The 17,441-nt window shown below is 41.5% G+C and overlaps 1 protein-coding gene across 8 annotated transcripts; it reads left to right on the top strand.

Annotated features, from left to right (window-relative positions):
* On the top strand, positions 1 to 14,923 carry LOC116229633 (P2R1A-PPP2R2A-interacting phosphatase regulator 1). Of its 8 annotated transcripts, none has more exons than XM_031594236.2 (10): positions 4 to 398; positions 1,958 to 2,036; positions 5,300 to 5,356; positions 7,562 to 7,605; positions 7,685 to 7,739; positions 8,158 to 8,250; positions 8,769 to 8,857; positions 9,480 to 9,541; positions 10,141 to 10,237; positions 11,283 to 14,923. In XM_031594236.2, exons 1-10 carry the CDS (start codon positions 283 to 285, stop codon positions 11,440 to 11,442), a joined length of 852 nt encoding a protein of 283 aa, XP_031450096.2. In that variant the 5' UTR covers positions 4 to 282; the 3' UTR covers positions 11,443 to 14,923. The 8 variants fall into 8 exon arrangements, with proteins under 8 accessions (XP_090006460.1, XP_090006463.1, XP_031450096.2 ...); XM_031594235.2 differs by having other exon boundaries at positions 5 to 398; positions 9,477 to 9,541; positions 11,283 to 14,922; XM_090150333.1 differs by lacking the exon at positions 4 to 398 and adding an exon at positions 459 to 1,202 and having other exon boundaries at positions 9,477 to 9,541.
* Positions 14,924 to 17,441: the final 2,518 nt, after the last annotated feature.

The raw sequence follows: 17,441 nt of genomic DNA, 5'->3' as shown, positions 1-17,441 counted from the left end.
GCTGGGTGTGCTGGGTGGGGGGGTAAGGGGCGTCCGGCCTGAGGCGCTCCTCCCTCCGTGGCGGCGGCGCCGGTATCGCGGAGCGTGGCGAGAGCGGCCGTGTGAAGGGGCCGGCCCTCGGGCAGCCGCCGGCATGGGAAGCTACTGGGGCCGCCCCCCTCGCCGGGTCCCGTTCGCTCGCGGGGCCTGCGGGGGCGGCCGCGGCACGAGGAGCCGCGGCGGGCGGCGGCAGTGAATGGGCGTCGCGGCGGAGCGGGAGGAGCCGGAGCCGCAGCCGCCGCGATGGCTCAGGAGAAAATGGAGCTGGACCTGGAGCTGCCGCCGGGGAGCGCCGCGGCCCCGAGCGACGGCGGCGGGCTGAGGAGATCCAACAGCGCCCCCCTCATCCACGGGCTCAGGTGAGCGCGGCGGGCTGCGGGCTCGGGGCTCAGCGCTGCGGGCTCACGGCTCAGCCCGAGCGCTGCGCGGGACCCGGCGGTACGGCAGCCGTAGCTCAGCGCGAAGCGGCGTCCGCTGTCCCGTGCGTTGCTCTGGCTGATGCGAACTCCGGGTCATCTTCGGGGTCCTTCCCACCCAAACCGCTCGGTTTGGTTTACAACTCCAAGTGCCGTTGTTTGGCGATGAAGAGACCTCGTAAACCTCGTAGACCTCATACCAAAGCTGAGCGTACGCTGCGGCTCAGAAAGCGTTAGCGCTTGCCTGGCCAGCCGTGGGCCGAGGTGAAGTAAGCAGAAGTGTGATTGGTTTGTGGAATGTAAGGAAGCAGCTGTCCCTGCACGGCTGTGAGCAGGGCCGGAGTGCTGTGAGCGATGGCTGCTCCGCAGGGACACTTCTGAAGTTAAAAAAAACAACCAGCAAACCCTAAAATCTCCTCGCCGCACTGTAAACAAACCGTTTAATTCAAGATGTGGGCAAACAGAAAGGTGAGCCAGAGCTCTCGCCTTAAAACTGCATCCGCTCGGTGAGGTGTTTATGCAAATGGCACCGAAACCCTTCGGAGCTAATTGCAGGTGGTTGCAGTGGTTTGCCTGCTAGGAATTTTCCAGCAGAAAACTCTTCTTGTGAGATTGCAGCTCTTGGCAAGAAACGTCACTTTTTCCCAGAATGGCTTTGTTGAGCAAACTGGAACAAAGCTCAGCTCCTGGGCTGCTGCTCGTGCTCTGTGGCTGCCTACCGGCCCCATTTCCCTCATACAAGATTTGGTAAGAACTTCCCCAGGTGCCATTTCTTAGAGCACAGAGTTTACCTTTCTCTCAACTTTTGATTCTTGTTTCCATGCCAAATCAATCTTTCCACCCCCCTTCTTCTTCTTTCCGGTAAGCACTGTTTGTTGGACTCAATCCACGTGGCTCAAAGTTTCTGCAAAAACTTAATTCCTTTAGTATCATTAAGTACTAATTAATTGCTGTTGGGAATACTAGCGATGGCCAGAGAAACTTAGTTTAGGAATCAATAGAAAGAGGATTGTGTTGGAAGAGGAGCTGTGCTTATGTCAAATACCTAATCCTGCATCATTTAAATTGATGTGTTGCTTCCTGATTAAGGGCATCACTGCAGCCAAAAGTCTCAGGGGTTTTTAAACTGTTTTTGCAGCGTGCTTAATTTAACCTCTGCTGTTCTGAATGTAAGCGTTCCTCATGATAAGAGTTACTGCACTGCTATGTTCTGCTGCCACTGAAGCTGGTTTCTGGTTATATGCTATTATGAATTTGTTCTGGTGAATGATTCCTGTAAGCCTTTCCAAACATAATGAATTCCCACAGAAAGGGTCTGTCTTAATTTTCTAGTTATTTTTAGGCTCAATGAGATAAATCAGTTAATAGAAATAGCTGGGACTCGGTTGTGCTTCACCTTGAGATGATAACTGTCATAGCATTTGAAACTGAGCTTATTGCAAGAGGTGCTTTTTGATGGGAAGGCAATGGCTTTTGCATTTGACAGATGTTTCTTTTCACAGTGATAACTCACAGGTGTTCCAGGGCAGCGTTCTGCGAACCCGCAGGAACAGCACCACGGTTATGAATCGTCACAGTCTGGTAAGGACACGATCAGAGCACCCACGTCAGGCCTAAAGCAAAGTGTGCAAACTGAAGTAAAGAAGGAAAGGAGTTTGTAATCTCTGAAACTAACCACGTTTTCAGAAACAGGGCTCTGCTCTGATGTTAGTGTACTGTAGCTGTAGTGAAATGCTCTCTGTAGGCTGGTTGGCCTTGGAGAGTGCTTGTGTTTCACTGTCATCGTAACTTCATAGCATCATAGACTGCCTGGGTTGAAAAGGACCTCAAAGATCATCTAGTTTCAAGCCCCCTGCTATGTGCAGGGTTGCCAACCACCAGACCAGGCTGCCAGAGTCGCATCCAGCCTGGTCTTGAATGCCTCCAGGGGCATCCACAACTTGGTTAAGGAAATGTGAGCAGATGTTTAAAAAGTAAGATAGCAAAGAAAACTGGTGGTATAGATGTGCTCATAATTTCTGATGCTTAAAAAACAAGTGCAGTCATGTTCTGGTTTTAAGTTCTTTTTCTATTAAGGTCAGAATATACTGCTGAAATCTACAGCTGATGTAATGAGATAGAACTGGCTGATGGAACACAGAGCTTGAGACACTCTAAACAAGGAATTCTACCTCTTGGAGGCATTTCAATTTTTATCATGCTTTTGTTTCTACAATTCCCAAAAATCTGAATTTGTAAGCTATTAAGCTATAGGAGGGTGTGATTGTGACTGATTGAGAACACCTGCACAGGTTGCATGTATTGGTTTGCTAGCCCTTAGCAGAAGGGCTGGGGTATGTTGGCAGTTGCTTCCTCCAACAAAAAGGAGTTTTGCCAGCTCCACGCAACTTTTCCCCTAGAACAGCCTTAGGAAAAACGGATGTATGTAAGATAATGCTCAGCTGCAATCAATATTTTATTAAAGTTTTGGAAAAGCTAATTCAGGTAGGAGGGGGGTAGCAACAATTTCCCACTGAGTATGAGGAAAAACCACAGTAACCCAGGGGTGCTACCATAATGGCCTTTGGTGCATTCTGATTTGTGGATTTCCCTGTTTGGTTTCTTTTGCAGTATTATAGTCTCCTGTAAAGCTGATTGCAGTTACCCTGTTATTTCTTAGCTGCCTTTTGGCAATGCTTTAGAAGCAATCTGCTAGCTCCATGCTAGAGGCTGAAGAATGGATGCTCATATTACCTCGACTGATGTCTCTCTCCTAACATTCTGTTTTAAAATCAGGACAGACAGCTACACAAACAAAGGCTTGTGTCTGTAACATATTCAGGACATTTAATGTAAAGTTGTAGAAAGATTATTGAGAAATAAATCCTGATAGACTATTATGGTAACAAATTATTAAACACGTGTCTCTTTTTTTCATGTACTTTCTAGGGCTGTAGCTTAGAGGAAATTTATTTATTTTTATGGTCAGAGTAAAGGAGAAACAAACTGAAGGTAAAGCTCAGTTTGTTAGGTTCTCTTCTTGAAGTTCCTCAATTGTTGGGGGAAAAATAGAGAATTCTAACTTGGGGAGATTGCCTGTAACTTTCTGGGAAGCAGGAGCTGGTGCACTGATGGGCTGGTTCTTACAGCTGTCCCAGAAGCTGAAAAGCAGGTATGCTCTTCTATTCAGGATGGAAACTTTTTAGGAAAGACAGACATGGTGCTTAAGGACAAAAATTGATTTAGAGCTAACAAAGGAGTTTTCAGTAATGCTTCGCAGTTTGTGTCTCTTTTCTCATCTTCTTAAACCTGCTGTACATTTTCTTGTACAAAGAGCTCTTCCCCTATGCTTACCTTGCATTTGGAGCTCTGTGAGACTACATCCTTCCAAGACCTTCCCTTTAGACTCCACAAGGCATGCATCAGAGACTTGAATTAAACACTGACCCCATGAGGAAATGTCCCTGTGGCCTCATATAAGTTGGTTTTTGGGGCTTGTAATTATTCTTCGCTCTTTGCTGACCAGATGCTGACAAAATACAGCTGAAATTATGCTAAAAATCAGCAGCTAGACTGGTGCCTTGTCTCTTTGAATGATGGGCTGGTTTCTGGTTCTGTTGAGCATGGCAAGGGGAATGAAATTGGAAATGAACTTAGAGATTATCCTCTCCTCTTGTTGCCCTAAGCCAGGATCAGCTGCAGCTAAACAGTTTCTGGAATATAATTAACCTTCAGCATTAAGGACCCTAAGTGACTTCCCCTGTATTCATGCTAGAGCAAAAGAAGTGTAGTTTTTTTGGCCTTAGAATATTCTAAGATGCTAGATAGACATCTGTCTTGATACATTTAATTTCATAGTATTTAAGTGATAAAATGTACTTCAAAACACTTTTTATGTGTTTAGAAAAATTAATCTGGGTTTTATTGCAGTTTAAGCTGTAATAAAGATGGTTAGAATGTTCAGCAAATGACTGAAGCTGTCAATTTAAAGAGTTTATTTCAACAGATAAATTCTAAGTTCAGTTAATATTTCACATTGTGTTAAGCTGAATGGGAAAGAAGTAATTTTTCTAAAGTGTTGTGTTAACTCTAATGAGAACAGTGGGAGCTGTCAGAGTGCTTGGGTAACAGAGGTGCATGTTCTGGCCCCATCTCCGGGCTGTTAGGGTGCTTGTCCCAGTTGCTTAGCTGAATTCTAGGAGCTTTTCTTGCTGTATGAACTTTTCCAAGTCTCAGATTCTTATAATGACATCAACAGGGGCTGCTATGCCATTTCTGGTAAGTACATGTATTGCCTAGGGATCAGCTGTGCTCAGGATCTGTGCAATTCCTTTCAGAACACATCAGTGGCATCTAGTGAATAAATGCTGTGGTTTTCTTTCCTGCTGTTTTTTTTTCTTTTAAGGCAAAGCACTTCAGGCTGTGGTTAAATGTTTAGCCGCTGTTTCAGCAACAGCTTTCCCTGGGTTTGTTTTTCCCTTTTTTGCTGCTTTGCTGTGAGGCCCCACGGATGCTTGTGTTGGCAGAAGAGAGAGGGCAGTGCAGGGACAGAAATGGAAGGGCAGTGGCACTGGGGGCAGCTGACTGCTTATTTTGGTCGTGCTGTCTGCCAGAGTGGCACCAGTGAAACTTTACCTGTGAGCATACACAGCAGTGTGATGTTGAAATGCCTAGGATCACATTCTTGGGAGTGCTTCATGGAGTTTGTATATATTGAGTGTTACAAATGCTGTTTAAACAAACAAAATCCTTCCTGGGTGTAGTTTGAGTTTAGAATAGTGTTACACAGTTGCATTTCTGTATCTTTCCCTCCCTCGCTTGTGGTTTTTAAGTTTGTTTCAGTCATGTATTGTTTTGTTCTGCAGTTTGTGCCATCATCTCCTGTCCGTATTCCTAGCAGCCGTCTTCATCAAATCAAACAGGTAAGAATAGGTTCCAATCTCTAAATATGAAATTATTTATATGTGACTGGGTTGTTTTTGTGCTTTATTTGCTGTGTGTTTAATGTGCAGTGCCTTTCAAATGACTTCAGATTTTGCTACGAAACAGTACAGAGTCTGCAGTGCTCTATTGCTTCAAGGTATGTTTGAAAGTAAAGATTATATCTTGTTTGCAGTGTTCCAAATCCTGTAAAAAGACAAATACATGTTACAGTGAGAAGAAGACTTGTATTGAAAGAGGTAAAGAGTCTTAGAATTGACACTTTAAGAAGGAAACCTGTAATGTAAACCCTTCCAATAAAGTTTCACTGAGGTTTTTTTGGCAGTCAGGCCAGCATAAACACTTAAGGCTAATGACAACTTGTGTTGGCACAGCATTCACTGCAGCCGGAAAAAGAACTGGATAAGGAAGCAATCTGGCAAAAAAAAAGTAGTTCAGACTCTTCTGGCTGGGCAGCTTTTTATCTGCATAAGATTTTCATCCAGATCACTGGTGCCATTAGAGTGTGAGGGGAAGGGTGTTAGAGCATGGAGGAGGAGGGAGGATGGCAGATATCTGGACAGGCTTAAATAACATCGATACCCACAACACAGCTCAGGCTGAAGATGCACGTTTTAAAACTAGCTAACTTGAACTCTTGTGGCTCCTCCATTTTAAATATTGTCCTTGGAAGGATGAGGGCAAATGGTTTTAAGTTGAAGGAGGGAAGGTTTAGGTTGGATGTCAGGGGGAAGTTCTTTACTGCCCAGAGAGGCTATGGATGCCCCGTCCATCCCTGGAGGTGTTCAAGGCCAGATTGGATGGGGGGGCCCTGGGCAGCCTGGGCTGGTATTAAATGTGGAGGTTGGTGGCCCTGCATGTGGCAGGGGGTTGGAGCTTTGTGATCTTGAGGTCCCTTCCAACCCAAGCCATTCTATGATTCTGTGATTGATTTCTTGGCAGTCAAGTACTTACAAAACTAGCTTGAAAGTGCTTGATTTTGCTCTTAATTTTCAAGTTTTCAATGGATATGCTAGTTCTCTGAATTCGTAAAAACAAAAGTTTCAGACAGCATTTTCAGGGTATGATGCTTCTGCATCCCACTCAGGTACTTAAGGTGTGTGCATTAGTAACCCTGAAGAAGACAGCTGCTTTTGTTTACTATGAAAACCGTGTACTGGCTTCGAGAGATTTTGAAACACTGAAGTCAATTTTAAAGCTGTTTTTATTGATATAGAAAAATTTAGGAGAAATATATAAATATGATGAGCACAAGGAGATGAATGTCTGTGGTTTCTCTGCTCTATTTATTACATGAAATAAAGTTTGATCATTCAAATTGTTTTGAGTTCAGATATTTCTGCATTCGATGTTATTCTATAAATTTATTGAGTGCTGATGTTTCCTAACTTGTACTTGGTAGTTAAATTCACAAGTTGAAATGCTCTGTGCTGCTGTGTGCGCCCAGCACACATGGGAACAACCTGCTCCACTTCTCATCTCTTTCAAATCCCAGCAAAGCACACAACTAACTGTGTTAGTAAGGCTCTCCCTGCATATGATGAACGTTGTGAATGTATTTATTTCAGCTTTTATTCTTGAACTGGTCTGAATTGGGGAATGTACTTCTTCACTCCCCTGACTGTGCAGTGTTTGTTTAGTTTCTAAGAGGGGATTGAGTCATGTTAATGTTTAATACTTCATCTCTGATCTGTTTTAATAATATTGTATGAATGTTTTAGAAGAAAACAGCAAATCCCGAATTTATTGCATATACTCATATATACAATGAGATGCAGTCTGATTGGATAGTTGTACATAAAATAAGGAGTATATCAATCCAGTTGTGTCTTTAACCATGTTTTTACTTTAAGAAATAATATTCTGCAAGAGCACATAAAGATACTCCAGCGTGTGTAGGATTTTTGGTTGGTATTGATCTGCATTTGAAGTACTTTTTTGATAGAGTGAAAATAAATTAAAAAAACAGTGTGGAAAACAGCCAGCTCCCAACTTCTTGATGGTCCCTCTTGATATGTTTCTTTCCTTTTTTCTCCCTCTGTTCTCTTTGTCTTGTGAGAGCTTGAGGTTATTGTTACTTAACTAAGTTGAATAAAATCTCTATTCTGAAGTAAAATAAAATCATTTTTTCCTAATTTTCTGTAGCAAAGCTTCTTTTTTCTCTCATTTTTTCATCTTTTTTTTAGGAAGAAGGAATGAACTTGATGAACAGAGAAACAGTACATGAAAGGTAAGCATTAAGGGAAGCTAGCTTACTTAATCCAGTCTCCTATGGGCCTAGGGCAATACGTTTCTTTTCTTCTTTATAGAGAAGTGCAAGTAGCAATGCAGATGAGCCAGTCATGGGAGGAGAGCTTGAGCCTGGTAATGCATTTGTGCTTTAATTTGTATTCCTGCTATCAGTATCAGGACACTAGAGAAACTGACATCAACATTTCTGTATAGTTTAAGCACAGTTAAGGTGGTTAATGTAGCACTGCTTTTGGCCAGCAGTTTTTCACACTGGTAAGGCACGCAATTATCAGTTGCTCAAGGATACCAGTGGGTTCCTTGGGCTGGAATGTCAAAGGAAAACTGCATGGATGTCTGCATGTCCAAATTTTCCTCCGTGTTCTAATACTTAACAAGTAATGCTTAAGGCTTGTTTTATAGATAGTTGCCTAAGAAAAAAAGTCACGAGGATGAAGGCTGATAACTTTTGAATCATACTCAGTTCTACATGAAACAGCCCTTTCATGTGAAGATGCTTGCTCACAAGATTAACTGTATGCACTGTTTACAGAGTAACAATGATTTTGAAAAATCATCATCTCCAAAGCAAGTAGACTTTGTCCCAGTCTCTCCAGCTCCTTCACCTACCAGAGGAATAGGGAAGGTGAGCAAAACGTGGTAACAAAAGTTTTGTCCTGAGCAGTGCTAACTGAATTCAATCCAATTAGTAGCAAAAGAGCAAGCCACCTGCTCTTTTCTACACCAGCTGCAAACCAAAAAACCCAACCCTCCTAAAACTCAAACAGAAACTCCCAGCTAGCAGCTGTATGCCTTGTAGATGTGAATTTCTGTGGAGTGTTCCACCGCCAGTCTGTGGTAAATAAATTGAACTTGCTTTCAACTTAAAACAAGAGGAGGAGGCACACATTCTTATTTTATTAACTAGTGTGTTTAACCAGCCTGAGATGGAATAAATGCTTGTCAACTTGCATGCATTCTGCATGAAAATGGAATCTGTCCAACTTCAGTTTCTTTCTCAGTATCCAAAAGCACTGTCTTGGTGTAGCCAGCTAGATGGGTTGCTTTAAATTTGGAATGGGTTGCTAATTTACCTGTGTAAGGATTGCTTTCTACTGTATGGGTGTGATACTAAATGTAAATAACACAAACTTCTGCTCTCAGCAATGCTTCTCACCATCTTTGCAAAGTCTGGTGAGTAGCAGTGGATTACCTCCAAGTCCTAGCCCAAGTCCAACAAGGCGATTTTCAAGGTAAGTTCCAGATCCTATCAGTAATAGGAAACTGGCACAGCTTATTCACACAAGGCTTTTGAGATACCAAAATGTTATGTAAATAGTTAAAGTATATTTCTTATATACAACTTGATCTGAACATTAGATTTTACATGTCTTAAAATGGCTGCTGAAATCCTTTATAATGGCAGGGAAGTGGGCTACATTTCAGCATTAGTCTTTGCAATATCATGTCTGTATTGCTCTTTTTGTAACTAGATTGAATTTTAAGGGGAAAAAAACCAACGGATTTAGGATTTGTTATGGGTTCTGTTTTGTTCTGAGTGATGTAGGTGGAAAACCATTAGGTTTCATTGGGCCATAACACTTAAGCAAAGTACTGCCTGAGCTTTCAGACTGCTCCACTTGTGAAGTACTGAGACCTAACTTTTCCTGTGAAGGACTATGTTCCCTGGTCTTTCTTTTAAACATATGCAAATAAAATGTCAGAAAACTGTTTTGGAGAGGCTGCTTTAATGCCTATTTTCTTGCTGTATTCCACTTAGCACTTTGTTATCTGAAAATCTTTCAATTCTTTACATGTTTTCAAGCTTCCCTTGGTAATGGTGGTATCAGTATAGCATCTGTCTTCTTTTAGCAGGAGAAGCCAGAGTCCAATTAACTGCATTCGACCAAGTGTTCTTGGACCAATAAAAAGAAAAGGTACAGTATTCAGTTTTTTGCTAGGACAGAAGGCAAAACTTTACCATAATTCATATATAGCTCTTTGTAATTTTGTTCTACTGGCTGATGCAGAGTCACTGGAAATAAAGGGTGTTACAGATTACTAAATAAATAGAACTGTTTGTGGTGATGAAGCAATAAATGAGCATGTACTGTTCAATAAAGCTACTTCTGACCCAATGCGTCTGCATTGCTGTAGTTGTTTAGTGATAAGGTTAATGATAATTAATCCTGAACTTCATTTTCATTAATTACAAGAGGGAAAACAGCTTTACTTTTTTTCAGCTTCTCTGCTTGGCTGGTAGAAGTCAGTGAATTGATTGAGCTGAATTAAATGAAAACATTTTCTTCTAAAGTACAAATATCTGATATCTATACCTCAGTGCATAATCTGTTAGAGACTCTTGTTGCTTAGGCTAAAAGAAATAGCCTTTGAAATTTCAGCATCAAACTTCTGTTTTTAATATTGCAGCTTATGGAGTGTTACTTTATAAGTTTGAACTTCTGTTTTTTTGCTCTGTAGAAGATGTTGGTTTGAGTGAGTAGTAATTTTTACCACCCTTTCCCTCTTACTAAAGGTGTAACTGAAATGGAAGATCATCCAAAAAGGTTATTCCAAGGCTCTACCAACATGCTTTCCTCTGAAGCTTTGCAGCAGCCAGACCTTGGCGGATGGTAATTGCCACACTGTTTGTTGTGCAGGTTGCATCAGAGGCACTACCAGACTCTTTTTCATCTAGCAGTGCTCACACTTGGAGTTACATTTCTTTTGAATTAGTGCAAACATCCTGTGTTTCTGAAGCCTTGAAGGTGTCATAGTAAACAGACATTATCATTCACTTCAACTTTAGAATTTCTAGAACAGGTAGACAGTCTTTGTCTGTTAACATGCTTCAGGTATATGGGAGTTGAAAATCTTTAGGAAAAGATCCCTTATGGCTTGCAACTTCTGAAATCCAGTTTCAAATTGTAATTAAATACAGATGTTAATGTTGGGGGGGGGGGATTTTTGTTTGTTTTGTTTCCCCCCTTTGTTCTTAGTCATATTGGACCACCCCAACCATCCCTGCTAGGAGGAGATAAAAAGCACTAATGAAAAAATAGCCACAGGAAACAGCAAGGGGATTTAGTATTTTGGTTGGGAGGGTGTAGTCATACCTAGGGTATGCCTGGACAGATACCACAGTGAGATTGTTTATGGTGTCATCTAAAGTGCATAGGCGTGCACAAGCTTTGAGCCCATTGCAATGGTGATAGTAAAATAGGTGTATTTGAAAACAGCAACTTTTCTGCACGTCTGTTCATAGTAGGCATAGCAGTATGGGTTTTATTTGCTGCCTATCTTAGGAGATGGTAATTCTTAAAAACATTTTCTTGTTGTCACTGGTGATGAAATGGTGCTTTGCGTGCTGTGAAGTAGGCAGAAAAGAGCATCTGGACACATGAGGACCTTGTAAGAGATGGGAGTAAAGCTTGCAACACTGGTAAATAACTGAACTATTTTGGGGTAAGCTGAAGAGAAAGGGGCAAATGTTACTGTTTGAAAGAGATGGCAAGGTGTATTGTTACAGGTTTGTTTCAAATATGAAGTTTACCATTCCTTCAGAGTCGTGTGCTTGTTCTTAACATGGGCTTATAATGGGTAGACGGTGATATTTGGAGCTTTTAAGAAAAACTGGAGGGCTTCATTTCTCATCTCTTGATGTCGCTGTGTTTTCAGTCTGTCGGCGCACACCCTAGATGACAACAGAAGCAGTGCAGGCTCTTCCTGTGACTCACCAGCTGAAGCTGGCGCCAGCACCGGCTCCCCAGTGTCACTTTCTGACTCCAGATCTCCATTTTTACCAGTAGATCTTACAGCTAAGTTACCTGTCGATTGAGAAGCAAATGTCTGCTAATGGATACCAAGAAACAGACTGGATATCAGTAAGGCTTCCTGTTGTGTGTAACTGAGTCTTTTATGTGATTCTGTTCCTCATAGGAACTTCCAGAAATGTCATTATTTCGAGAGAACTTCCAGAATAGTTCCTTGAGGAGGAATTCACGTTTCTAGTGATTTGTATGACATTTACTGAAATACAGTAAGCATTTGAATTGCAAACATATTTGATGCTGACACAGTATCCGAGCTGTTGATTTCCTATGGATTTATTCCTGTTGGTGTAAGTTACAAATACCGTATGCATGCGGAAGACTTGGCTCTCCAGCAGACAAGAGGCAGCGTCCTTGCTAATATGAAGTGGTGCTTTGTGTAGTGACATAATTCACATTTGTCCTCAGTCTTAAACCAATGAAGCAGCTTACTAATTTGTTTTTATTCCCTCAGTGTGCGTTAGGTTGTTTTGCTGTTGCTCTACATATGAAAGAGAGAGTATTGGGAGGGGGGATAATTGATCCCTGTATTCTGTTGGGATGGACTTCACTGAATTCTGTTGTTCTAATTAGATTTCAAAGGAACAAGCTGGTGTTTTGTCACCTTAGATGTGTGTCTTGGATTTTACTCATGATCAGGACTGCTGTTGTGACTAGACCCAAAGTTAATGTGGAACCTTCTGGGTTTTTGTGTTTTTCTTCATTTACATGATGTATTAGAATGGTAGAAGCTCCATTAATCTTTTCATTGGGAAAAATAGTTATCATGTTTAGCACAAAACATTAAGTTGTGAGTTTTTAGTATTTAGTACTCCAAAAGTGCATTATTTTAACAAGCAGTATTTGTCCTTGTATATGACTTTTGATGGATGAAAACAAAGAGGGACAATGAATGCTTTTATACAGGTTCAGGTGATCAGATCACCTCAGAATTTAATCTCTTGATGTTACTGCCTTGAATAACAGCACCAGGGTTTTTCTGCTGCTGCTGTAAGCTTCAGGTGCTGGTTGGAAGTGTAGAGTTTGGTGATCTGCTGTATTTCAGGGTTCTTGTACTTCATTGGAAAAGTCATTGGGTTGAGGCATTCTGATTTCAACTCTGAAATTCCTCAGACAAGAGCAAAAATCTGTAAACCAGCATAGGGAAGTGTTCCAAACATTCCTGTGGCAACTTCATTTTGGTGGTTGGCTCCTGCTATGGAACTGAACTTCCCCAGCTGGATCCCCCTTTGTACATGTGTGTGCATCTAAACCATGTGGTTGTAAGCCTTCTCTCCAGAGAGGTCAATAACAGAGCAAAATGCTTTGTTTTTTGAATGCTAGATCTTTCTAATGAGAAGATTGGAAAGGTCCTCAAGTAGGAGAGAAGCCCATTTTGAATTCTGCTGCAAAATACTCACATGGATGGAGCTTTGGACAGCAGCCATCAGAAGTAGAAATGGATGACTTACTGCCTAGTGACCTTAGGACCAATAACTAGTTACCCTTATTGTAGGAAAAAAATAGAACCTATTTAATAGCTTTACACTTCTCAAGTAAGGTATATCACGGTTCGCTTCCGATTTAATTCCTTTTAAATTATTGCAGTAGCCAACTTCCTGCCTGCAGATTCTTTTTCTGTTATTATTCAGACTGTCTTTTGCCCTGTGGCCGATAGATGAACTTGTGTGTAATGTCTCCTTGCCATCTAATATGGCATAGTTTTGTTTTGCAATTTCAGATGATGTGCCAAAGAGTTGCTGTGTGCTCACTCTTCTGTGGTGAGGGCAAGACTGACTTTTTCATCTTACTTTCTTCTTAAGAATGGGCCCCTGGGTGTCTGTTCCAATCTTACAAGAAAGATGCATTGGTGGGGGGTTCCATGGCTGTGTGTAAGTCAACTTGTCTTTTATTCTGTTGGATATTTATGCTTTTCAAATAAGTGCCAATAAATGGAAAAAAAAAAGCATGGTTTTCTGTTTCTGTGCTGTGTTAGAAAGGTAACTGCATTACTATTTTAATCTGTGATTAAAAGTTTTTCTTTCTAACTCAGAGTATCTGAGTATCACAATGTATCACGTTTCCACCCTTGTTTATTTAGCATTGAAGTTGGCTCTAAAATCTGCAGCACAACTCTTGGAAAACTGAAGAATAAAACCATTTCCAAAAAGTAATCTTTGTGGTTTACCTTCCCAGTTGCCCAGGGAACGCTGATAACCGTGCCAGTGCTCAATGCTCAGGGGATTGTATTTTTGGAATGAGCACTTACTGCATTTAGCAGAGGAATAGATACTTCATGGTGGGAGAGTGATACAAATGCCAGGAAAAATGAGCCAGCGCATCAGCCGGATTAATTTGCTAGGGTCTTGTGTGTTGTCAGCAAGTCTGTTCATCTGAATACTCAACAGCTGTCCTCCTGATCATTAGTATGAGAACCTAATCCTAAACTTGTTCTTTTCACCTTTCTTCAGAAGTCTGGGGTGTAAGTGATAGCTAACTTGCACAAACAAAATAGATCTGCAAACTCTTATGTGTTCTTGCGAGGCGATCTTGTGATTCTTGGGTCAGTTGTGTGTTTGTGAGCCCAGTGCTGCTGATGAAATCACTGAAGGTGGAAGTGACTGCTGGAGCTCCACCAGCCTTCAAGCTATGTAACAGCTTGAGCATTTCTTAGCAGTTGTCACTTGAAAAGTGTTCACTTTGTTATGTTTTTGCATATGTTGCATTTGGAACTCAAAATAGAGAGGTTCAGGAGTTGCTATTAGAATATGTGAGCTCTTTGTACCCTTTCTTGTCACCAGCTGTCAGATGGAGCTTAAGTTGTTCCCTCTTCTCATAAGCACAGAGTTAAAATATTTGTAAGTGTCATTGAATGTTTACAGTTAAAATACTATAATTAAAACTGTCTCAATCCACAGAGGAGCACTTTGCTTGAAACATATTGTTATAAAAATTGCCCCCTCGCTTCTTTGTGTATTGGCTGTTTTCAAAGATTATGTTGTGGATGATTTTATTGTTCTTAACCTGTAACAGTGCAGTCTTTTCACTTCTCATTTGGTTTGTGGTTTCTGAAAATGAGCATCCTTGTTGGATATGATGAACCTGGCCCAAGAAACAGGCAGGCCATGAAGATTCTTCAGGCAAATCTGGCACTTACCAGATTAAAACTGTTTTATTTAGCACTCTTGTCTGTGGTGAATTATGGCATGTAAATATTTGTCATTTCGCTGTGCAGGAACTGAAGTAGGAAGAGGTAAAGGTTCTATTCTTTGGATATCTGGTTCTTATTGCTGCTTTCCCCCTCTGCAGAGGAAAATCAAAACCATGGTGTATGTATCATGCGTTGGTTTTTGTGGCACAAAAATAGTGCACTGTTTTGACTTCCAGTCTTTCAAGTAGCTTAAATCAGGTGGTGGCACTGAAACTGATGCAGGAAGCTTCCTGCTAAAAATAAATCAAGATCCTTTCATTACAAGCACATTGACTTCAGCAGTAGCTCTTCGTTTTGAAGATTTCAATTGCTTTCATTTGTGCTGCTGTAATCATGATTTTGCTCTTGCTTAAGATATTCCTTTGTGTAATTATTCTCTGCTGTTTCACAGACCAGCCTGTGTTATTTCACTTGCATTTAATTCCACAATTTATTATCAGTGTGGTTATGGAGCTTTGTAATTATTTGAGAGCTGGTGTATGTTAGCTTTGTTTTATTGTGTGAAGTGAGCAGCTCATAGCTTACAGCAGGGAGGTTCTGCAGGTGGAAAGCTGTGTATGTTCAGTGTGCACTGAAACACAAGGACTGAGATAGGGCGGTTTTTTGTCAAATCTATTGAGCAGCCCCCCTCTAGTTGAGGCTTGCTTGTTATCACATACTTGCTACATACAAGTACATACTTGTATGAACATAAAATTACATGCAGTTGACTTTGAGAATTCTTAGCTAGTTGATTCCAAAAAGCGTTTCTTTGCGTTGCTATTGGAGGCACAGTTCTGTGCATGACTTCTCTGAGCTGCCACAAACGTCACCATTCAACTGTTCAAGTAAGAGCAGGAACTGTAACCATCTAACAGTGTGTTCACTTGTGTTCCCTGGGCCCATTTTGAGAAATGTGGGCAGTAGGCGAGTCCTTTTTCAGGCTATTTCTGTGTAAGGCTGCTGGGCCCACTTTCCAGCCTTGGGGACATCAGCTGTGCTCCCTGCTGGGATGAAGTGATGGTGTGAAAAGCCCTCCCTGTCCCTGGAGCTCTGGAAAGGTTGTGTTGGATCTGTTGTAGTTATAAGCATTCTGTGATTCGCTTCTTCAGAACAAAGGGGGAAATCTCAGCATTTTCTCATCAGACAAGGCAAACATCTAAAGGAGATGCTGCACCACACCTCTGGCTGCTGGGAGTGATGCAACTGGAGAGGATCCTCATAGCACTCATTTCCTGCCTGCCAGCATTGCTTGTGTGAGATACAAATGCCATCACAGGTCATGGGTAAACAAGTTGATTGTTTCTGCTGGGTGATCTTAAAGAACTCCTGTCTGCTCAAAATACTTCTCCATCTCAAGGAAATGACTGCTTTGTTTGTCTTAAGGAGTCAGGAATGGGAAATGACATAAACACTTAACTATTTTTCCTGGTGTTTGAAGAGGAAGTGTATTCACTGTCTCAGGTCTTATTTCCAGAGGCATCCAGTGTTTGCAACAGTCCTGTTAAACAGGCCTCAGGGTACCAGAGGTATGTGCACACGGACAGATAAATGCATCCTGAACGTGTTTTAAGCCTTGTACACCCACCCCACAGGAGACCCAGTGTCTCCCTGTGCCTTGCTGTGGCACGAGGTGATGCGTTCCCCCAGTTCTAAACTGCAGCTGTGCTCAGGTCTCGTTTATCCAATGTTAGAGTAGGTTTGTGACTATGTTGTCATCTCCCTGCAATGAGAGAGTCAAAATTTGCATTTATTCTGCCTAAGCATGAGCTTTATCTACAGCTGCTGAGTTACGCTGTGCACAGAAACTTTATCTGTGTGTTGTTCCTGGCTTGACCTTGAACAAGAAACATTCCAATGTTTTAGTACTCTTGGTTGCTGATAACTCTTTATTCCCCATTTCTTTGCTCAAGGTGTTTGTTCCATGCTGGTTGCTTCTTTCTAACTCCCATGAAAATGAATGTTGGCAATGTGTGTCTCACAAAACTCCAAATTAACAGTGCAGGTGATTAAAAATATCAGCCAAGCTACAAGAATGCAGCTCCATAGCAGCAGGAAAACTCTGAGCCATGCCTACCTCTGTGTCTGTAACTGGAAGAGAACTCTGGCTGTAGCACAGGTCTGGAACACCAAGAGCTCAAACCAACACTTTTTTAAATTTTTTTTTTTAAGATCTACTAATGTCTATTTCATCACCTGATGCTGATAGATGACACAGTTTCAGTTCCTGGCAATCAAGCTGAAGTAACATTTTTATTGCCCTTTAAAGACTTGGAGTGTTACATGTAAGAAATTTACAGTAGTTATTAATGTAAATTCAACCTTATCCTTTTTTAAACAGCAATGTCTGTGTGGTTTCCTTGTGCTTCTGTGTACAAAGTCCAGAAAAGTGACCTGTAACATGCAGGAGGGGAAAGTTTAACTTCCAAAATGTTTCTTATACAAATCAAAGCATATTTATTATATAGACTCCTTATAAATCTGTATGTATGAACCAAATGCAGTCACAGTGAAATGAAGTAGTAGAAATGTTATAATTAAACATCTTCACAATGAAATGTGAAATGGGGTAAATGTTTACCTGGAATGTAACATAGGACTTTGAGCAGGAGTTTCTCATACAAAAGAAATCCAGCCTCAGCTGTAAGGTGTGGTGGGGGAAGGTGGAAACAAAAATGCCTTTGCTGCTCTGCCTAGTTTGGCCTGTGAAATAGGAAAAGGTGCTGAATTCTATATTGGTGTGCAGTGTGAGTTCAGGTTCTGTTAATGCCACGTAGCTCACAGGTTGCATGCAGCCCTAAGAAACAAAGGGATCTGATTACAGAACTGGTCTTTATT

This window comes from Phasianus colchicus, chromosome 14 (genome assembly GCF_987193195.1).
Source record: "Phasianus colchicus chromosome 14, bPhaCol1.hap1.1, whole genome shotgun sequence".
Classification (NCBI taxonomy): Eukaryota; Metazoa; Chordata; class Aves; order Galliformes; family Phasianidae; genus Phasianus; species Phasianus colchicus.
This window is presented reverse-complemented; position numbering and strand designations above follow the sequence as displayed.

Bases quoted from the DNA above. Each gene is read 5' to 3' on its own strand.
- LOC116229633 (XM_031594235.2), top strand. From the start codon at position 283: ATGGCTCAGGAGAAAATGGAGCTGGACCTGGAGCTGCCGCCGGGGAGC. The intron at 8,251-8,768 runs GTGAGCAAAACG...TTCTGCTCTCAG, and splicing joins CTACCAGAGGAATAGGGAAG to CAATGCTTCTCACCATCTTT. The intron at 10,238-11,282 runs GTAATTGCCACA...CTGTGTTTTCAG, and splicing joins CAGCCAGACCTTGGCGGATG to TCTGTCGGCGCACACCCTAG.